General features: G+C 36.7%; 1 protein-coding gene across 2 annotated transcripts in view; it reads left to right on the forward strand.

Annotated features, from left to right (window-relative positions):
• Window positions 1-12,481, forward strand: part of EDA (ectodysplasin A) — a 414,295-nt gene that overhangs the window by 277,182 nt on the left and 124,632 nt on the right. For both annotated transcript variants that reach the window (XM_025857031.2, XM_025857105.2), the window contains exon 2: window positions 523-628. In XM_025857031.2, coding sequence (XP_025712816.1) covers window positions 523-628 — 106 coding nt within the window. The remainder of the gene's footprint in view (window positions 1-522; window positions 629-12,481) is intronic.

Genomic DNA, 12,481 nt, shown 5'->3' on the forward strand with positions numbered 1-12,481 from the left:
GGTATTATATGTAAGTGATGAATCACTAAATTCTTCTCCTGAGACCAATATTACAGCATGTGTTAAAAATAATAATAATAATTAATGGCAAAGATGGCACATCCATATCATGAAATAATAATGTAGCCATAAACATAAAGACATAGATCTATTTGGACCATAGAAATATATTTTTGAATGAAGAAAACAGGCTATAAGCAGTATAAAACCAAATGAAAATAATCTCACTTATGTAAAAAATATATGGATAGAAATACAATGGTGGTTATCTAGGAGAGATGAGATTTTTGTGATTTTTATTTTATTCATATTTTTATATTATTTAAAGTTTCACAATAAAAATAATGCTAAGTTATGGTCCAAAAAATTAAATCTGTTTGTACAGTGGAGGAGAAGATGGGCTTAGGTTTTAGGTACACTGATTTAAGGTGAAGCTACACTGTCTACAGAAAGCCAGTTTTTTTATGTTGGCTATGGTTGACTGGGGTCACTCTTTGACTCATCTGCTTTTTATTTTTATAGATGGCCCTTCTGAATTTCTTCTTCCCTGAAGAAAAATCATACTCTGAAGAGGAAAGTAGGCGTGTTCGCCGCAATAAAAGAAGCAAAAGCAGTGAAGGTGCGGATGGTAAGTCTGTTTGGGTGATCTTTTATCACGTGTTATAATAAATGAGAAGTATCCTTTTGAGAACTGCCTTCTCAAGTGTGCTTCACTATCTCACATATCGTCCATAGACCAAAGGTCAGAGAAGTTTTTTTCCAGCCTAATCGATGAATCAGTCCATAAAGCTTGACATAAAGCTGACTATACAAGTATCCTCTTTCCTCCAACCCCAGATATTTTCATTCCTTGCACAGTATATCTGAGAGCCATGGTAGCATTTATATCTCTCATGATTACACTCCATGAGGACCTCATCTCTCCGGGGGACACCCCCATCTACTAAGGCCATGAAGAGGATTCGCCAGTCCTATTCTTGGAATTGACAAGAGTGTCATGGTGGCACTTACATGATGTGTTAATCCCAGTGGTAATCATATCAATATTGGTATCAGCTACCATGCTCAAACATGAATTAGAGCTTTTAGAACCCATCTATAAGCTCCTTGAGGGTAGGGGATCATTTATCTTTATATAACTCTAGAATCTAGCCTAGTACCTGGCAAATTGTTGGTGTTTGTAATGTAAGTTGATGATGTTGATTTCCCCTTCAGCAAGGTTATGATGTGCCATTAAAGCCCTTCTTACTGATGCGCCTGGGTGGCTCAGTCATTAAGCGTCTGCCTTTGGCTCAGGTGGATTGAGCCCCACATCGGGCTCCCTGCTCGGCGGAGAGTCTGCTTCTCCCTCTCCCACTCCCCCTGCTTGTGTTCCCTCTCTCGCTGTGTCTCTCTCTGTCAAATAAATAAAATCTTAAAAAATAACAAATAAAGCCCTTCTTACTGAGGATGAGACAGTTGTGAGTTAACTAGCTATGCATTTTGTGAGGCATAACAAAATGTCACGCTAGCTCCTGGGCAGGGTCTTTGAATGCTGTTTCAACATCACTCTGTCAAATGACAGAATGTACATCCTTGGCACAGGAATTTGTAGAATGCAGAGCTCTGGACTGCTGCAAAGCCATCTGGATTTAAAGACAGCATGTGTCTGGCTACATCTGCCTAAGATATATGTTGGGTGGGGGTTACAAAACAATATGAGTATTTAAAGATGAAAATCAGATTTTTAACCTGATATTTGTCAATATGAGTAAGGGCCAGTAATGGAAGCAGTTCCAGAAGGCATGAGCTACTGAAGAAATGGAGCCAGGAATTTGTCAGTAGGAGCAAGAAGAAGTAGAACTAAATGAAATCTGAAAAGGGCTCACAACAAGGATTGTAATAAAAAAGGACAGTTAGAGAAATAAGGTAAGTGGGATGTTCCAGTCTCTAGAGGTGGTGCATTATTGAGCCCTTGAATGGACAACTGGACCAGTGGGGCCATTCTTTAGAGCAGTCACTTTACATATAATTGGTGACCAAGTTCATGCCTAGGAAATGTGGTCCATGAAGGCACCCATTATTCACAAACTGCTTGCAGCCAGTTCCCTGAAGTCTTCAGAAGGCTATGGTGAAGCTGAGAACTGAGAATCATTGTCCCTTTCTTCTAATCATCTCACCCTTCGATACATGTAGGTTTTCCTATCTTCAACTTGTCCCCTGGAGGCTACTTCTAGAACCACCAAATCTTTCATATTCCCTGGTTGCTAAAGAGGAGAGGTGAGAGGTGCTAAGAGCAATATCACCTTCTGCTGTGGGCATGGTCTGCAGTGGGAAGTCTAATAGATTCTAAAGTTTACCACTTCATCTGGCCTCCCAAGTTTTCTCTTAAAGAACGAAGCTTCTTCCTCTCTCCCAAACCACTTTATCTGGATCTCTGCTACTGATCTTCTTTACAGTGTTTATTCCATTTTGATACAAAGTATTTTTTCTCTCTGGACAAGGCAGAAGCTTCCCTTATTAATTCGTAGCACTCCTTATCTCATTTCCTCCTGGGCTGATAGTCACTAGATTTCATCACTATGTGTTGATCCCCAATTTCTAATGGAATACCAGATATTTTTCTTTTTGTTAATTTAAATTCAAGTTGGTTAACATGTACTGTGGTATTGGTCTCAGGAGAATTTAGTGATTCATCATTTACATATAATACCCAGTGCTCATCCCAACAAGTTCCCTCTTTAATGCCCATCACCCATTTAGCCCATCCTCCCCCCACTGACCTCCCCTCCAGCAACCCTCAGTCTGTTCTCTATAGTTAAGAGTCTCTTATGGTTTGCTTCCCTCTCCGTTTTTATCTTATTTTATTTTTCCTTCCCTTCCCCTATGTTCATCTGTTTTGATTCATAAATTCCACATATGAGTGCAATCATATGATATTTGTCTTATTTCGCTCAGCATAATACACTCTAGTTCCATCCACCTTGTTGCAAATGGCAAGATTTCATTCTTTTTGATTTGCTGAGTAATATTTCATTGAATATATATACCATATCTTCTTTATCCATTCATCAGTCAACGGATATTTGGGCTCTTTCCATAAACTGGCTATTGTTGATAGTGCTGCTATAAACACTGCTAAAACACAGGGTGCATGTGCCCCTTCGAATCAGCACTTTTGTATCCTTTGGATAAATACCTAGTAGTACAATTGCTGTGTGGTAGGGTAGTTCTATTTTTAACTTTTTGAGGAACCGCCATACTCTTTTCCAGAGTGGCTGCACCAGTTTGCATTCCCACAAACTGTGCAAAAGGGTTCCTCTTTCTCTGCATCCTCACCAACATCTGTTGTTTCCAATACTGTTAATTTTAGCCACTCAGAACAGGTGTGAGGTGGTATCTCATTGTGGTTTTGATTTGCATTTCCCTGATGATGAGTGATGTTGAGCATCTTTTCATGAGTCTGTTAGCTATCTGGATGTCTTCTTTGGAGAAATGTCTGTTCATGTCTTCTGCCCATTTCTTAACTGGATTTTCTTATTTTGGGGGTATTGAGTTTGATAAGTTCTTCATAGGTTTTGGATACTAGCCCCTTATCAGATATGTCATTTGCAAATATCTTCTCCCATTCCACTGGTTGCCTTTTAGTTTTATTGATTGTTTCCTTTGCTGTGCAGAAGCGTTTTATCTTGATGAGGTCCCGATAGTTCATTTTTGTTTTTGTTTCTCTTGCCTCCAGAGACGTGTCTAGTAAGAATTTGCTGCAGCCAAGGTCAAAGGGTTGCTGCCTGTTTTCTCCTCTAGGATTTTGGTGGTTCCCTGTCTTACATTTAGGTCTTTCATCCATTTTGAATTTATTTTTGTGTATGGGTGAAAGAAAGTGGTCCAGTTTCATTCTTCTGTGTGTTGCTGTCCGGTTTTCCCCACACCCTTTGTGGAAGAGACTGTCTTTTTTCCATTGGATATTCTTTCCTGCTTTGTTGAAGATTGGCTGACCGTATAGCTGTGGGTCCTCTGTTCTGTTCCATTGATCTATGTGTCCATTTTTGTGCCAAGACCATACTGTGTTGATGATTACAGCTTTGTAATACAGCTTGAAGTCTGGGACTGTGATGCCTCCAGCTTTGGTTTTCTTTTTCAACCTTACTTTGGCTATATGGGATCTTTTGTGGTTCCATACAAAGTTTAGGATTGTTTGTTCTAGCTCTGTGCAAAATGCTGGTGGTATTTTGATAGGGATGGCACAGAATGTGTAGATTGCTTTGGGTAGTATAGACATTTTAACAATATTTTTTTTCTTCCAATCCATGAGCATGGAATGTTTTTCCACTTCTTTGTGTCATCTTTGGTTTCTTTCATCAGTGCTTTATGGTTTTCAGAGTACAGATCTTTTACCACTTTGGTTAGGTTTATTCCAAGGTGTCTTATGATTTTAGATACAATGGTAAATGGGATCTCTACTCCTTGATTTCTCTTTCTGGTGCTTCATTGTTGGTGTATAGAAATGCAACAGATTTTGGTATGTTGATTTTATATCCTGACACTTTGCTGAATGCATGAACCCTTTCTATCAAATTTTTGGTGGAGTCTTTTGGGTTTTCTACATAGAGTATCATGTGTTCTGCAAAGAGTGAACGTTTGACTTCTTCCTTGCCCATTTGGATGCCTTTCAGATATTTTTCTTTAAACAGTATACTTAGGAGGAACCCAAGAGCCCTTAGAGGTAGGAGTATAGAATGTCTAGAGGTCCTGGGATTCAAATAAATTTCTAGCCTTTCACCTGGGAAGCTACAGAACCATTTTTTAGATGGGGTGGGAGATTCAATGAGTTAAAGAGTGAGGAGCCAATCCAAATATTCTTTAAATTTGAACAGTTTCTATAACTCTATTCAGTGTATGCTATATATTTATTCAATGCATTCATCAAATATTTACTGAGAAAATATAGCAGCTTATTATAATTCTATAATGGAAATGCCAGAAGGATAGTGGTATTATCAATTTTGTTCACTTTTATATCCCCATGTCCTAGAAAAGGACCTGGCCAATAGGAGACCCTCACTAGATGTTTCTTTTTGCCCTCAATGAGCTTAACTTACACTGTAGAAAAAATGGACAGTAAATAAAATTGTTGGTGGTAAATGTTGTGGAAAGAAATATAATAGGGAAAAAGGGAGAGAAAGTGATGTGCGCTGGAAAGTTATCAGGGAAGGCCTCTCTAATAAGGGAACATTTGAGAAGGGATCGGAATGAAATGAAGGTATAGGCCCTGCATATATTTTGGGGAGGAGGAGAAAGAGAGAAGAAATAGTAAATAAAAATGCTCTGTAGCAGAAAATTTCTTGGTATTTTCTAGAAAGATCAGTGTGGCTAGGAACAGAGTGAGCAAGAAAGAGAGGGAAGGAGATGAGATCAGTGGGCACAGTCAAATATAGACCCTTGTAGGACAAGGTAAGGACTCTGACATTTATACTGTGTAAGATGGGGACCATTTGGAGGATTTTGAACAGAGATTCAACATGATCTGGCCTCTGTTTTAACAGAATCCCTCTTTCTGCTGAATTGAAAATAGCTGTAAGCAATGTTGGTGGGAATGCAAACTGGTGTAGCCACTCTGGAAAACATTATGGAGATTCCTTAGAAAGTTAAAAATAGAATTACCCTATGATCCAGCAATCCCACTACTGGGTATTTTCCCCAAGAATACAAGAACACTAATTTGAAAAAAATACAAGAACACTATGTTTATAGCAGCATTATTCACAACAACCAAGATACAGCAGCAGCCCAAGTGTCCATCAGTTGATGAATGGATAAAGAAAGATGTGAGAAACACACACACACACACACAGTGGAATTTTATTCAGACATAAAAAATGATGAACTTTTGCCATTTACAATGACATGGATGGAGCTAGAGAGTATAATACTGAGTGAAATAAATCAGAGAAATAAAAATGCCATATGATTTGAAATTTAAGAAACAAAACAAATGAGCAAAGGAAAAATAAGAGAGACAAAGCAAGAAACAGACTATAGAGAACAAAGTGATGGTTAACAGAGGTGAGGTGCCTGAGGAAATGGGGATTAAGGAGAGCATTTGCTATGATAAGCACCAGGTGATGTATGGAATTACTGATCACTATATTGTATACCTGAAACTAATATAACATTGTATGTTAACTATACTGGAATTAAAATTAAAAAAATAATAAAAATTAAATGAGAAAATAGATGCAGGGAGAAAGAACAGAAGGAGGATGACCTATTAGGGGAGTATACCAATAATCCAGGGAAAAGATGAGGTTGGTTTAGAGCAGGGTGGGGACAATGTGAGTGGTGAGATAGTGATTAGAGTCTGGATAGATTTCAAAAGAATACCTGACAGGATTGTCAGATTGATTAGATAAGTAGTATGAAAGACAGAGAAGAGCCAGGGCTGACCTCACAGTTTTGGACTTAAAGTACTAGACTAGTAGAATTGCCATTTCTGAGATAAGAAAAGAACAGGGGAGGTACAGGGTAAAGTACGGAGAGAGAAAGAAGAATTTAGGTGAAAATGAAGGAGCAGGAGGTTCAGAATGGGTCTAAACTTAAGTGACTATCAACTGAATATAGACTGCTATATGCATAACACATTTTATATGAACCTAATGGTAACCACATATCAAAAACCTATAATAGATACACACAAAATAAAGAGAAAGGAATCCAAGCACATCACTAAATAAAGCCATCACACCACAAGGGAAGAGAGCAAGAGAAGAAAGAAAAGTAAAGAACTAAAGAAGAGGAGCACCTGGGTGGCACAGTCAGTTAAGCATCTGACTTCTATTCAGGGCATGATCTCAGGGTCCTGGGATCCAGCACTATGTCAGGCTCCCTGCTCAGTGGGGAGTCTGCTTGTCCCTCTGCCCCTCCCCCCACTCCTGCACTTGCTTTTGCTCTCTCTCTCTCAAATAAATAAATAAAATCTTTTAAAAAATTAATTAAATAAAAGAACTAAAAAAAACACATAAAACAAGTAACAAAGTGGTACTAAGTATATACCTATTTATAATTACTTTGAATGTAAGTGAACTAAATGCTCCAATCATAAGACATAGGTGACTGAATGGATAAAAAAGCAATGCTGCCTATAAGAGACAAATTTCAGACCTAAAGACTCATGCAAATTGAAAGTGGAGGGATGGAAAAACATTTGCCATGCAAATGGAAGCATAAAGGAAACTGAGGTAGCAATAGTTCTATCAGACAAATCAGACTTAAAGACCAAGATTGTAACAAGAGACACAGAAGGACACTACATAGGGGCACCTGGGTGGCTCAATCATTTAAGCATCTGCCTTCAGCTCAGGTCATGATTCCAGGGTCCTGGGATCAAGCCCTACATTGGGCTGCCTGCTCGGTGGGGAGTCTGCTTCTCCCTTAACATCTCTGTGTGCTCCCTCGCTCTCTCTCTCTCTCAATTAAATAAATAATTCTTAAGGAAGGAAGGGAAAGAGAGAGAGGGAGGGAGGGAGGAAGGAAGGAAGGAGGAAAGAAAAAGAAAAGAAAGAAAAGCCTTGTTAAAAAAAAGAAGGACACTACATAATGATAAAGGGAACAAGAAAGAAAGAGGGAAGGAAGGGAGGGAGGGAGGGAGGGAGGAAGGAAGGAAGGAAGGAAGGAAGGAAGGAAGGAAGGAAGGAAGGCCTTGTTAAAAAAAGAAGAAGGACACTACATAATGATAAAGGGAACAATCCATCAAGAGGATATAACGATTGTAAATATTTATGGACCCAATATAGGACTACCTGAATGCAAAAGGTAATTATTAACAGATATAAAAAAAGAAACTGACAGTAATACAATAATAATAGAGGACTTTAACACCCACTTACAGCAATGGATAGATCATCCAAACAGAAAATCAACAAGGAAACAATGGCTTTCAATGACACACTGGACCAAATGTACCTAACAAATATATTTAGAACATCCCATCCTAAAACAGCAGAATACACATTCTTTACAAATGCACATGGAACATTCTCCAGAAGAGGTCACATGTTAGGCCACAAAACAAGTCTCAATAAGTTTTAAAATATTGAAATCATGTTGTGCATCTTTTTTGACTACAATGGTATGAAACCAGAAATCAATCATAAGAAAAAAATCTAGAAAGAACACAAATACATGGAGGTTAAATAACATGCTTCTAAACAATGAATGATTTCTTCAACCAAGAAATCAAAAAGGAAATCAAAAAAACACATAAAGACATAGGAAAATGAAAAAAAATGATCCATAATCGTTGGGATGCAGCAAAAGCTATTCTAAGAGGGAATATTATAGGAATACAGGCCTACATCAAGAAGCAAGAAAAATCTCAAATAAACAACCTAACCTTTAACCTAAAGGAGCTAGAAAAATAAAAACAAATAAAGCCCAAAGTCAGTAGAAGGATGAAAATAATAAAGATTAGAGCAGAAATAAATGAAATAGAGGCTGAAGAAATAATAGAACAGATCACTGAAATTAGGAGCTCATTCTCTGAAAAGATAACATGGAACTGGAGGAGATTATGCTAAGTCAAATAAGTCAATCAGAGAAAGACAATTATCATATGGTTCCATTCATATGCGGAACATAAGGAATAGCAGGAGGAATAGAGGAGAAGGGAGGGAAAACTGAATGGGAAGAAATCAGAGAGAGAGAGACAAACCATGAGAGACTCTGGATTCTGGGAAACAAACCACGGGTTACAGAAGGGTGGGAAATGGGGGGATGGGTAACCAGATGATGGGTATTAAGGAGGGCATGTGTTGTGATGAGCACTGGGTGTTATATGCAACTAATGAACTGTTGAACACTGCATCAAAAACTAATGGTGTACTATATGTTGGCTAAGTGAACATAATAAAAAAAAATAAACAAAATTGATAAACCTTTAGCCAAACTCATCAAAGAAAGAGAGAGAGAGAAATGACTTAAATAAATAAAATCAGAAATGAAGGACAAATAACAACCAGTACCAGAACAATACAAACAATTACGAGAATATTATGAAAAATTATATGCCAACAAATTGAACAACCTAGAAGAAATTTCCAGGATAAATTCCTAGAAACATATAACCTTCCAAAACTGAAACAGGAAGAGTTACAAAATTTGAATAGATTGATTACTAGCAACAAAATTGAGTTAGTAATTAAAAAAAAAAAACGCCCAACAAACAAAAGTCCAGGACCAAAGGGTTTCACAGGTAAATTCTACCAAACATTTAAAGAAGAGTTAGTACCTATCCTTCTTAAATTATTCCCAAAAAATAGAAGAGAAAGGATAGCTTCCAAATTAATTGTATGAGGCCAGCATTATCCTGATACCCAAACCAGAAAAAGGCACAACAAAAAAAGAAAACTACAGACCAATACTCTGATGAACACAGACACAAAAATCTTCAAAATATTAGCAAATTAAATAAAATAACATATCCAAAAACTCATCCATCATAATCAAGTAGGATTTATTCCAGGGATGCAAGTGTGGTTCAATATTCATAAATCAATCAGTGTGATACATCACATTAACAACAGAAAAGAAAAAATCAAAATCAATGCAGAAAAAGGTTTTGATAAAGTATAATACCCATTCATGATTAAAAACTCTCAACAAAGTAGGTTTAGAGGGAACATACCTCAACATAATGAAGGCCATATATAAAAACCCACAGCTAATATCATTCTCAATGGGGAAAAACTGAGCTTTTCCTGTAAGATTAGGAAGAAGACAAGTATATCCCCTCTCACCACTTTTCTTCAACATAGTACTAGAAGTCCTAGCCACAGCAATCAGACAACAAAAAGAAATAAAAGGTATCCAAATCAGCCAAGAAGTAAAACTTTTGCTATTTGAGGATAACATGATACTATATGTAGAAAACCTGAAAGTCTCCACCAAAAACTTGCCACAACTGATAAGTGAACTCAGAGAAGTTGCAGGGTACAAAATCAATGTACAGAAATCTGTTGCATTTCTATACGCTAACAATGAAATAGTAGAGAAATTAAGAAAACAATCCCATTTGTAATTGCACCAAAAATAATAAAGTACCTAGGAATAAACTTAACCAAGGAGATGAAAAACCTATACTCCAGAAACTATAAAACATTGGTGAAAAAAATTGAGGATGACCCAAATGGAAATATATTCCATGCTCATGGATTGGAAGAACAAAATTGTTAAACTGTCCATGCTGCCCAAAGTTATCTAGAGATTCAGTACAATCCCTATCAAAATACTAACAACATTTTTCACAGAACTAGAGCAAATAATCCTAAAATTTGTCTGTAACCAAAAAAGACCTCAAATAACTGAAACAGTCTTGAAAAAGAACAAAGCTGGAGATATCACAATCCTAGATTTCAAGATATACTACATAGCTGTAATAATCAAAACAGTATGGTATGGGTACAAAAATAGACACACAAGTCAGTGAAACAGAATAGGGTCCAGAAATAAACCCAAGCTTTTCTGGTCTATTATTCTACAACAAAGGAGGCAAGAATATACAGTGGGGGAAAGGCAGTGTCTTCAACAAATTGTGTTGGGAAAACTGGACCACTTTCCTACACAATACACACACAAAAAAACCCTGAAAATGGATTAAAGATCTAAATATGAGACATGAAATTATAAAATTCCTAGAAGAAAACATAGGCAATAATTTCTGCCAATGAAACATTTTCTGCTATGGAAACATTTTCTGGATATGTCTCCACTGACAAGGGAAACAAAAGCTAAATTAAAATATTAGGACTATACCAAAATTAAAAGCTTTGGCATAGTGAAGGAAACCATCAACAAAACAAAAAGGCAATGTACTGAATGAGAGTAGATATTTGTAAACAATATGTCCAATAAAGGGTTAATATCTAAAATGTATGAAGACCTTATACAACTCAACATCAAAAAATAATCCATTTTTAAATGAGCAGAGGAGCTGATTAAACATTTTTCAAAGAAGACATACAGATGGACAACACACATGTAAAGATGCTCAACATCACTAATCATCAGGGTATTGCAAATTAATACTACAATAAAGATCATTTTATACTTGTCAGAATAGCTAAAATAAAAAACACAAAAAAATAACAAGTGTTGCCAAGGATATGGAGAAAAAGGAAATCTTCTACACTGTTGGAGGGAATGCAAATTGGTGCAACCATTGTGGAAAATAGTATGTATATTCCTCAAAAAATTAAAACTAGAATTACAGTATGATCCAGTAATTCCACTGCTGGGTATTTACCCAAAGCAAATGAAAACCCTAATTCAAAAATATATATACACCCCTGTGTTTATTGCAGCATTACTTACAATAGCCAAATTATGGAAGCAGCCAAAGTGTCCATCAATAGGTGAACACATATACACACCCACAATGGAATATTACTCAGCCACAAAAATAATAAAATTTTGCCATTTGTAACAACATGGATGGATCTAGAGGGTATAATGCTAAGCAAAATAAGTCAGAGAAAGACGTACCGTATGATTTTAGTCATGTGGAATTTAAGAAACAAAAAACTGTACAAAGGAAAGAGACAAAAAAGATGCTTAAATATAGAGAACAAACAGGTGGTTGGTGGAGGGGAGGTGGTTGGGGGATGGGTGAAACAGATAAAGGGGATTAAGGGTACACTTAACTTTTTTTACATTTTATTTGAATTCCAGTTAGTTAACATACAGTGTTATATTAGTTTCAGGTGTACAATATAGTGATTCAACACTTAACATACATCACCTGGTATTCATAACAAGTTCACTCCTTAATCCCTATCACCTATTTATCATCTATCTTCTTTTTTTGAGTAATTTTTAAATTTTGTATTATTTAAATTCAGTTATTTAACATGTAGTGTATTATTAGTTTCAGAGGTAGAGTTTGTGATTCATCAGTTGCATATAACACCCAGTATCACCTGTCTTCTTTATCCATTCATCAGTCAATGGACACTTGGGCTATTTCCATAATTTGGCTATTATACATAATGCTGCTATAAACGTTGGGGTGCATATGTCCCTTTGGATTAGGATTTTTATATTCTTTGAGCAAATAGCTATTAGTGGGTTTGCTGCATCATAGCTTAGTTCTATTTTTAACTTTTTTGAGGAACCTCCATACTGTTTTCCAGAGTGGGTGCATCAGTTTGCATTCCCAGCAACAGTGCAAGAGGGTTCCCCTTTCTCCACATCCTCACCAACACCTGTTGCTTTTTGTTGACTTTAGCTATTCTGACAGCTGAGAGGTGATATCTCATTCTAGTTTTGATTTGAATTTCCCTGATGATCAGTGGTGAGGAGTGACTGTCTGTTGGCCATCTGTATGTCTTCTTTGGAAAAATGTCTATTCATGTCTTCTGCCCATTTTTTAACTGGATTATTTGTTTTTTGGGTGCTGAGTTTTATAAGTTGTTTGTATATCTTGGATACTAACCCTTCATCAGATGTGTTA

This window comes from Callorhinus ursinus, unplaced genomic scaffold, assembly GCF_003265705.2.
Source record: "Callorhinus ursinus isolate GAN/ISIS: 27379988/994484 unplaced genomic scaffold, GSC_fseal_2.0 scaffold66, whole genome shotgun sequence".
NCBI lineage: Eukaryota > Metazoa > Chordata > Mammalia > Carnivora > Otariidae > Callorhinus > Callorhinus ursinus.